At 39.2% G+C, this 11,131-nt stretch overlaps 1 protein-coding gene across 1 annotated transcript; it reads left to right on the top strand.

The window, feature by feature from the left end:
• The first annotated feature begins 39 nt into the window (after positions 1–39).
• Positions 40–2,588, top strand: hoxb1b (homeobox B1b). Its single transcript, XM_052113116.1, has 2 exons — positions 40–1,717; positions 1,807–2,588. Exons 1-2 carry the CDS (start codon positions 1,132–1,134, stop codon positions 2,139–2,141), a joined length of 921 nt encoding a protein of 306 aa, XP_051969076.1. The 5' UTR covers positions 40–1,131; the 3' UTR covers positions 2,142–2,588.
• The last annotated feature ends 8,543 nt before the right edge of the window (positions 2,589–11,131 follow it).

Here is an 11,131-nt window from a genome sequence, read left to right as displayed (position 1 = left end):
GCAGAATACTTACAGATTGCTGCTTGTGCTACACATAATTCCTAATTTCAAAATTTAACCCTATCCTCCCAGTTTTCGTTGATGCAAAATCATAAATTACTGTCAAATCTGCCCAGCAATCACAAGGTTGATATACTTATTTTCTCAACACCACTGAGTCGAACCTGTGTCGATGTGTACCTATACTGTTGATTATAGTTATTTTATGCTTGTTCAGAATGTAAAAATGCATCTTGCCAGCTCTGTGCAGGGTGGCATGATTTGGGGAACCTCTCTCCCATGGGACTCTTGCTAGCGCAGGGTGGGGGCAGGGCAGCATAATTTGGGGCACGTTTCACCCATCGCGAGCCAGGGGCGGGATGGCACATTTCGGGGCGCCTTTCTCTCATCGCGTTCTTGCGAGCTCTGTGCAGGGGAGTTGCATCAGGTACCCTGTCATGCCGCCCTAGGCGCCTGCCAATATCGCCTAGGATCCGCTACTGATCTAACTTATGGCTACTAGTACTAGGAAACACACCTATTCTCTTTGTAGAGAGGAGAAAAAAAATCACGATTTCTATGATAGTCATATTTAAGGGAAAAAAAATAATGTATTATGTGGGTCCTAATGTGTTGGAACATAAATGAAAAGATTTCTAGAGGTATCTTAAAAAAAGAAACTACCTCAGAAAAAATAGAGTTGTTTTAAGGTTTAAAATCTTTATCTGAGCAGTGCAGCTATAAATAATGTTTTGGAGTCCTAATTTCCCCCCCAAGTTTACAGTAACCTACATTAGTCACAGTCACAAACACAGTGTAAATTATTTTTTTATAATTGCTGTAGTCACTTTAATCCACATTAGGCCTACCGTGCGATTTACACATTGCGAGTTTATCAGACTGATGGGTGGATTCGATTGATGCGTTTGTCATGTAAATGTGAATCGTTTGATGGACACCTGCAACGCCCAGAGTGCTACTGCAGGTCGCTCACTATTGGTGCAAATTAGTCACATGATCTGTCACTTCACTGATATGAGCTCGGATAGAACTTTGTGTGGTTTGACATACTGCTTAGAGGTTGTAGGGTCACTGAGACGCACATCAGCGCATATTGACCCTGCTTAATCATTTTTGCTTGGTCAGTCAACAATGAATTCCTACTTAGATTATACGATTTATAACCGTGGTGCTAACACGTACAGTACGAAGGTTGGGTGTTTTCCAGTGGAGCAAGAATACTTGCCAAGTGCTTGTGCAAATACAAATAGTTGCATTCCCGAGGGACGATCAGTCGGAGGGAACACTTTCACACCGACTCCGCACGAAACTCATGGCGCAATTTATGCGCAACTTCAGACGCAGCCATACCACATCAACATGGACATGGGAAAAACTGGACCAAGCCATTTTTGCAAGCAAACCCGACCTCACTCGGATTTTGGACATCAACACGTTCTCACTCAAGCAGATGACCACATGAGTCTTCAGTCCCCAGCGTTTTCTCTCGTTAACATGGGATCAAACATTGGAACATACAATGAATCTAACTGCAGGCCAGGATCAGTCTCTGCAAGCCATTATCAGTCCTATACCTATGGAGAACAAGACGCTCAGGGTTATGGCTCATTCAACAAGTACCAAGCCACTGCTGACAGTGACAGCGACTCCAAGACAAACATTAAACAAGCGCCAACGTTTGACTGGATGAAAGTCAAGAGGAACCCCCCTAAAACAGGTAACGGCTTATGAACTGATTTTATGACAGAGTAGGCCTCTGTAATGTAATCTCTCTTTTTCATTCATCCATATTTGTCTCTCTTCCAGTGAAGGTCGCTGAATTTGGGATGCACGGCCAGCAGAATATCATTCGCACCAATTTTACCACCAAGCAGCTCACCGAACTTGAGAAGGAGTTCCACTTCAACAAGTACCTCACCAGGACCCGCAGAGTGGAGGTGGCCGCCACCCTCGAACTAAACGAAACGCAGGTTAAAATATGGTTTCAAAATCGCAGAATGAAGCAGAAGAAGCGCGAGAAGGAGGGAACATCCCCGGTCATTAAACGAGCGACTCTTTGTTCTTCTGGTCAAAGCGCAGAAAACTCAAACTCTTCATCCCCTGGAGCTTCGCCTACCTCAGAATCTTTCGCTGCTATTTGACATTTTTGTGACTATATGTGGCAAACGAACTGTATAGGCTACTGTTTTAAGATGTTTCATAATCGTGCTGTGGAAAACTATTTAACTTATTTTGATGTCATAGACTAAAGCATTAAATACATGCCAGTGTGTGCATGTTTGTTTGTTTGTTTATATATATATATATATAAATAAATAAACGTAAGCCTAATAAATTTAACTGCATCAGAGCCACATAAATCATGGTTCAAATGCTTAACATACAAAACAGGGTGCAGGCTTATTAGTTAAAAGCAATATTATTATTCATAAACAATTTTTGTCCAGGTCATCATGGTGATGTCTTATTTTGCACTACAGATTCATGGCTCTGTTAAAAGAGAGTTTACAATAAGAATGTAGAAATGGTTGACACAATGTTTTTGGAAACCACCTGGCTCATGAAGTTCTGATAAATAAATATTTTATTTTTCCTGAAATACATTTGTGGGATTCAGTCTGACAAAAACACTTTAGATTAAGGAACGTGTCAATGTATTGATTCTCTTTTAATCAAAAGGCCCTTCATGATGTTTTTGGGACTGTGTCCTTTGTCATAGGATGTCGCAATACAATGGAGCTCATTTAAATCAGTGTTGCTCTAATCTGTATATTTGAGAAGAGGAATGTTGCATTACACACCAGGTGGCTTCCTATAACCTTTTCACCTTTTTGTGCCTCTAGGCTCTCTAAACATGTAAACACTCCTTGGTGCTCAGTATCACACTCACTGACTAGATTTGAGGTTTCATTCCAACTTGGCAAAACACATACTGGCCGTTATGAAAGTATAGGAGTTTTAGCTGAGTAAGGGCCTTTCCAAGTCCAAATGTCATTATTGGGACTTTTTCTACCTATTAAACAAAAAATATATATTTTTTAGAAGAAGAGGCCAATAAGAGGAATAATACACACAATAAAAAAATAATGCACATAAAATATAAATAATATAATAAGAAAAAAAAAAAAATTGTATTTTTTTATTCATGAACTTTCTCTTCAACAGTGGGCAACAAATCTATGCTCCTTTATCAGAATAAATGTTTGTCAAAAACTTTATGCCTACATTTGCATAAACATGTTCCTGCAAATCCGTGTCATTATATTTAAAATGATTTTTTGCACACCAGATTTATAATCTAACGAAGAGATCCGCTATTACAGATAACTTTTAAGAAAAAAAAACAAAAAAAAAACTTTTAAACACTAGATACAATCTCAATAAGCCTCACTTCTTCTAAAAAGTTTGCAAGGACTTGACAACCCAGTTTCAGTCCCCTGATCATCTGAGGGTCTGCTCCAATATTTACTCAGGGTGTTGGGTTTGCACAGTTCTTGCCCTAGCAGCAATGCACTGTCAGCACCCTCTCCACTGACCAGGTTCACCTAAAGTTCAGGCCTAAATTAATTCACAAATGCCAAAGGCCAGGAGGAGATGAGAAGGGTCAATCAGAGTGTTATCTCACTTCAAAATTAATTATTCACTCATAACTGAACTACAGACAGAAAAAAATGGCCATTGATATTTGCATATAGGTTCAATTGAGAATCTTCACAAATGCTCACAAAGGTAATTAAGAGCAATTTTGCATAAACACAATTTTAAAATCATAATAAAATGGAAAGCTACAAGGTGTTTAATGTGACCAATTTCTCTTTCTGTGAGGTATCTAATAATTGCAAATGACAAAATCTGTTGGTAAGCATATAATGGCCATTAAAACATCTGTTTTTTTTTTTACAATTTATAACGGTACATCAATATGCCATTTTGGGACAAACATATGTACCATGTAAAAGAAAAATGTATTCATTTAGAAAGAGAGGTCTAAATATACCACATTTGTTAGTCAGCCAGAATGAAAACAGCTACAAAGTAATGTTTTTATTTAAAGTTAATAAGTATAGTGTATGTTGCTTGCCCTTTAGAGTTGTGTACCTCTGGGCCCCTACTGGGTCTCCCATTTGTGGGCGTCAGTGGAAGGGCCACAGTGCAACAGAGACAGATGTTCAGTCAGCCAAGAGGAGGAGGCTGTTTTTCACCATCTTGTCAGCATGCAGATAAGCCTCAAACTGCAGAATGAGGGGCAAGTAGATCAGTCCACAGATACTAGGCATAATTAGGTGAAGACAAAAACAGCATCCTTTTACATCGATAAGTAGGCCTATGAGAGAATTATGTCAGAGAGAGAAATCAATGTGTATCTAGGAGAGCAAAAGTAATTTTGTGAACAGTGGAGTTAAAAAAACTTAGCAGGTAAGCTTGGCATATACTTCAAAAGGAAGACCCTCTACACACCAATATATGATGGAACAGTATTGCGACAGTACTAAGACCTTGTTGGCAAAAGAGATTTCTTGGCACATTGTGAACCCTTTTTATCATTAAAACATTTTGATTAGCAACTTCTGAATAAAAGCATGAGAATTTATGCTCTGCTATTCCTTTGATACTATCTGACTTCACAAGGGGAATATATCAGCCCTGATGCCCTCTAATACCTTAAGAGCAGAAACAAGTCAAAGATCCATGCAATGGCCAAGAAAGAAAAATATTGCATTAAATATTCAATGTCTTAAAATCATATTGACAGGTACACCGCCTTTGCTGTCAGGTCACTTTTATGGTGACGTCTACAGCAGATCTGAAGCTTGCAGTGTATACTCTCCCTGCTGGGTGTGCTTGTCAGAGGGTCTTTTACAAATCAAATGCCTGGCTTGACTTCCTGAGTCTTGTTCAAGTCCCTCTGAAGCATGTCACTCTGCTGGGGTGCATGACCTCAAAGAGATAAAAAGAATACTGTATACACTATTCATTGCATTAAAACAAGGGTCAGAGGGTCATTTTATATGTGTTCTTGTCTTTCACAGACATACAGTCAACGGCAAACAGTGGCCACATACAGATAGCCTCCTCCTCTTGGTGAAAACAGGAAGAACAGGAAGCCTTTCTCTTGCACTCTCCACAAAGACCCATATGACCATCCCCCCCTTGCTCAATCGTATCCATGTCCTCACGAGACACGATCAGTCCATATTAGCTAAATAACCGAGGGACAAGGATGGGACAAGGATGCTAGGTTTGCCTCCAGGACCCTGCAGCACAAGGGCTGGGCTGTTGCATGTGAGCAACCAACTGATACTGGCTTAGGCAGTGTAAAAACACACATAGGCAGGATGCAAGTTTTTTTTTGCATACAATAACACTGATTAGATTATGAGCTCAAGATAAGTAAAAGTATTGCCTTGTAAGAGTGATTTGGAATGTCACCAGTTGCTCTTGTAAAATCAGCACTAGTGTTTTTTTAGTTTTTTTGGGGGTGGGGGACATAATTCAATTGAGAAATTCCATGCATGTGGTTTTGTTTGTAGAAATATTAAAGCTTGCCAAAGTGTAACTGGTAATCTGTCAGTCACATGATTTAGAGGGGCAAGTAGTGTGCGCCAGAGGGAGACAAATGAAAGCTGACAGTTCATTTTATCAGTGACAGATTGCTGATCTCACGTACTGCCTCCCTGGTCTCTTTTAGAAGGCTGCGAAGGCTGAATAGTGGATACTGATATGACCAACCGCTCCTCTCTGAATCCCAAAGGCTTTATTTTCCAACCAACACAATATTTACATTTTACATTTATTCATTTAGCAGATGGTTTTATCCAAAGCGATTTACAAATGAGGAGAACAAAAATAAGCCATCCAACATTCATTCATCCAACAAAAATGGCAACAAAATAATAAGTGCTGTAATACAGTCTCACATAGCTTAGAGCAGTATGCAGTTTTTTTTAAAGAACATAAAAGGTAGTGCATTAGTATGAATGGATTAGGTGTTCACGAAAAGATGTGACTTTAGCTGTTTTTGAAAGAGGCCTTTATGAGATGGCACTACGAGGTACCATCACCCGGAGAAAGCAGACTTCTGGAGGGCACGCAAGTCTGAAGTAGTGAGTTTAGATTGTGGGGTGCGGAGCTAGTGGTTGCTCTGTAAGTAAACATCAATGCCTTGATTTTAATGCGAGCAACCATATGCAGCCAGTGCAATTTGATGAAGAGAGGTGTGACCGCATGCTCTCTTGGGCTCGTTGAAGACCACTCTCGCTTCTGCATACTGGATCAATTGCAGAGGTTTGACAGAACATGCTGGAAGGCCAGCCAAATGAACATTGCAATAGTCCAGCCTAGATAGAACAAGAGCTTGGAAGAGGAGATGTGTTGCATGTTCCAATAGGAAGGGCCTAATCTTTGTAATGTTGTACAAGGCAAATCTGCTTGATTGGGCAATCCTTGCCATGTGGTCTGTGAAGTTCAACTGATCGGTAAACAACTCCACAATTTCTGGCTGTCCTGGATGGTGTAATCATTGATGATTCTAGCTAAATGGTGAAGATGTGATGAATTGCTGGGCTTGCTGGAAGCACGAGCAGCTCTGTCCTGTTGAGCTGGAGGTGGTGATCTTTCATCCAACATGAAATATCAGATCCTGGCTGCTACTGTCGGATCATCAGGTTGGAATGAGAGGTAGAGTTGTCAGTCATCAGCATAGCAGTGATAGGAAAAGCCATGTGCCTGAATGATAGATCCTAGTGATGACATGTATATGGAGAAGAGGAGTGATACAAGCACTGAAACATGAGGCACCATGGTAGCTAGTTGGTGAGACTTAGACACCTCTCCCCTCCAAGATACCCTGAAAGACCTACCTGTAATGTAAGGCTTGAACCAGTGGAGCATGGTTCCTTTGATGCCCTTTGTCATGAGGGTTGACAGGAGAATCTGGTGGTTTACTGTGTCGAAAGCAGCAGACAGATGCATTAAGATTAGTTGGGATGATTTGGATGCCAATATGAGGTACAATATGTCTTCTTGTCTTTAACAGACATACTGTCAATGGCAAAGACAGTGGCCAATTGAGGTACAGTATCACACATTGAAGGCTACAAAACCAAAGCAGTATCAGAAACACATTTAACATTATATATTTTATGATTTTCCCTTTCCAGATTTCAATTTCCAAGAAGTCTTTATAAATTATGCTTATTATCAAATAAAGCTAAAACAGAGAAAGAACTATAATTATTTTTGTTTATGGCATTGTGGGTAAAAAAATAACTAAATTCCCATTCAAGCATATGCACATGCATAGATCTTGAAGAATTGCTATGAGACATTATCTGCACATCAGTGACGTGCGGTGATGTCTTAAAGAGGCTAGGCACTGAGTTATGAAAGCCAGATTACCTGATTTATTGTTTAAGCTAATAATACGTAATAACAGTGAACGTTACACACAAGCGCAGCATATCAAGAAATGTACAAATCAAGATGTATATCGTGTACTCTCTCTCTCTCTCACGCACACACACACACAAGTGCGTAAACAGTGAACGTTATATGCATTTATCAGATCCTTCAAAACCTCTCGGTTTTCCTTTACCTTTTCATTGTGGTAGGTTATATTCAGCTTCCTTTGCTCGTCAAGTGCAAGGTCGATCCGAGATTTTCCAAAGGTTTTCAGTGTAATTTGACACTGGATGTGAGCTGACGACTTTTCATGCTTGGTTAAAGCTGCGGGCAGGTTGTTCAAATCACAATATCTCGCTGAAGTCCAAACAGTCTGACTGGTTGAAAAAAGCATGCAGGGATAGAATAGCCGCTGATTGTTAGCGCAGCCACATAGCCAATCTTTTCTTACATACCAATCAGTTTGAAATGATCGGATACTTTTTGGGCCCTTTTGCTGTACTAGTCCATCTAAGGCTGGCGTAGACCTCCCTCTTGCAATTAACTCCTATTTGGAATTAAAATCGAGCTTGGAAAAATTTCTTAATTCCGTGATTACGGCTGGTGCTGTCATTTTGAATTTTGCGGGGATTAGGCATGTACGCTAGCTGTGGTGTAATGACGTTAGCTACGCAAATGTCCAGGAATATCTCGATTTTAATTGGTCCATGTCTGATACGTAACGGAGATGATTACGGGCATAACATATTTACGTCAAAAGGCACAGCAGATTTGTGCTTTTTGCCGTACATGTTAAAGAATACAGGATCGAAGTGCGCATGCGCAACATGGGTTTTCCGCTTGTCGTCTGCAATGAATGGACCGTAAAAGCACTGCTTATTCTACCATTTGTTTTTAGTTGATTATGCGTAACTGCTACATTTGTCATCATAACGTCTAAACAATTAGAATAACACACATATTGCATGTATAAATCAAAAGAATAAAAAGTAAAAATCCAAATACAAGTTTATTATTTAATAAACATTTTATTTTTGAATTTTGGCAGGGTAGGCAGTGCCTAGTTTGCCTACCCAGACCGCACGTCAGTGCTGCACATATCCAATTAGGTGCCCAGAACTATCAATTTCCACACTGATGTTTCTAATATCCAATTTGTGTATAAGAATATAAAGAAGGACAGAATTCTACTGAAGATCTGTAGTAAAAACAGATCCTCTCAGTTTATCTGGCTTGATATTTGGGTGGCGACATACACAGATACCTTGGAAATCCTTTTGACAAACCATCATCCTTTTCCCCCTTTGGCAATATTTACCACACAGCCTCTTAAGCACTCACACAAACATCTTTTAAGTACCACAATGGTCTCATGTATGTGTGAGGAGGTTAATTAATAGCAAGGAGCTGATCAGAGTTCAAGGGGTCAAACCAGCAACAGAAATGAGCCTAAGGCTTTGCGCTGGCCACAGTGTTTTCATACCGTTTAAAGCAATACCCACCCAATAATCAAAATTCTGTCTTCATTTTTCTCACTCTCATGTATGACTTTCATCTGTGGAACACAATGGGAGGAATTTTAAAAGAGATTCAGTTCCCTAATTTTATACAATGACCCTGTTTACATGCCCTTAAGAAAACTATTCCAGGGTTTTTGCTAAAAGTGGTGATCTGAAAGATCATGTAAATGCAAACACCATTTTTCCTTATGCCATAGAAGGGATTAAATTCCAAAATATTTTCATGTGATTCTGAACCACATTTTAATTGCTATTCTGTTATTATATAAAACTGTTATTCTACCTAAACAATGCATAAGTGATAAAAAAGAGAGTAACCTCAAATTGTAGGTGTGACTGTATGGTCTAGTGGCAGCATTTTCATTCAGTGTACCAAAGACCCAGGTTTAATTCTTGACATGATTTTTTTCTTCCTCTTTTTGGTTAACAAACAAAACCATAACTCAAAAATATGGCAACGAAATGAAGAAAGAGAAAGATGTCACCGTAGACTCTTGACAGATGTTCAGAATCAGAACTAGAGATGTATGATTCATTAGAATCACTCATTTAAGTAGATTCTAATGATTCGTACGTCTCCAGTTCTGATTCATTAGAATCACTTATTTGAGTTGATTCTAATGAATTGTACATCTCTAGTTCTGATTCATTAGAATCACTAATTTGAGTCGAATGAGTTAGCAAAATGACCTGAATGGTTTGGTTTAAGTTTTAAACTTTTGGACAGTTGACTCTCATGCTGAATCATAGGCATTTGGAGCAATTTCTCAGTGATGGTAATGGGATGATGGTACTTTAGAGAACAAAAATAGCACTGGAAGTGAAATATTTACCAACGCAACTTTTCGTTGTCATTGAAGAAGAAAGTCTATATGAAACTCGACCGTTTTCTGCAGGTAAAGACATTTCCACCCTGAAGAGTATCAAAACAGTACACGAAAAACATGAAAATAACGTGGTTTACTATGGTATTCTTTGTACCTTGGAGTACAATAAAACTATAGTATATGAATATAATAATAATTTACTACCAATGTGTTTATCAAATTACCATGATATTACCATCCGATTCCACAACATTGTGACTTTTTTATCTTTTAGGTGTTTCAATTTTATAATTAATAAGGATTAGATCAAATTGCAGCTAATTATTTTATAAATAATATGTAAAAAGTAACTTAAATCAAGTAAGCTAATTTAGTCATGTAGCTTGCAGTGGAATTTGTTTTTCTGTATTAGCTTACAGCATGTCAGTTTTGGTTTAGCTATTTCTTTCCTTATACTGAATAGATCCTAGTAGGCCCTATTTTCTTTGATCTGTAAAATGTAAAACATGAACAGTGAAGTGATATAAAAGACAGGACAGTTTTCCTTAAAGTCCCTCTCCAGTCACTGGTTTAACCCCTAAAAAAACCCATCTTTGTTAATCAAAATTACATATTTCAAAGTTTTTTTTCCATGAAAATAATCCCTTCATGCCTTAAAATGGCTTAGATATAACTCTACACCTTTGCCTCATTTAGTATGCATGGGTATTCAGGCCTGTCTGAATCCGTGTTTTTGATACACTGCAGTTCCAAGGTGAAAATGCTCAGCCATGGCATTGACTGCTGATTTCACTCATGGTATGTCTTCTAGCATATACAAAACACCATATGGACACATGTAAACAAGGTTAAAACTTGATTCTCACTGGAGGGGGTCTGTTTTTACTTTACATTCTAATTATCATTATTCTGTATGGTTTAGTATTTAAACTTTCAAAACGTTTTATAGTTGGACCTACTGACCGAGCCGCATGCATACAGGGTTAAAGAGAAAGCCGCAAACACAGTGCAGAGGCTCAGGCCAGAGTGAGGTTTACACACACTGCACAGCTTTCATGTACCAACTGACTCCAGTTACACTCACCCCCCCAGACCTCACTCCCATCTGGGTCACTGCACCACTGTAACTGGTCTTGCTCGACCCGCTCCGAGCGGGATTCAAACCAGTGTCAGCTGGAATAGGAGGCGGGCTCACTAACGAGGATACAAGCAGCTAAAGGCTGCATCCCTTAGTGTCAGTCTTGAGGCCAGAGGAGTTAGGTTTACCAGCACTGCACAGCTTTCACGTACAGCTGGCTCCCGTTACACTCATCCATGTGTTTACATGAGAACTTGTATTCTTGTCTTGGTTTTCACTCATGGGTGTGCAAATGGCAGCCCTAG

The sequence above is a fragment of the Xyrauchen texanus genome, chromosome 40 (assembly GCF_025860055.1).
Source record: "Xyrauchen texanus isolate HMW12.3.18 chromosome 40, RBS_HiC_50CHRs, whole genome shotgun sequence".
Taxonomy (NCBI): Eukaryota; Metazoa; Chordata; class Actinopteri; order Cypriniformes; family Catostomidae; genus Xyrauchen; species Xyrauchen texanus.
The sequence above is the reverse complement of the archived record's forward strand: the minus strand, read 5'-3'. Positions and strand labels throughout refer to the sequence as shown.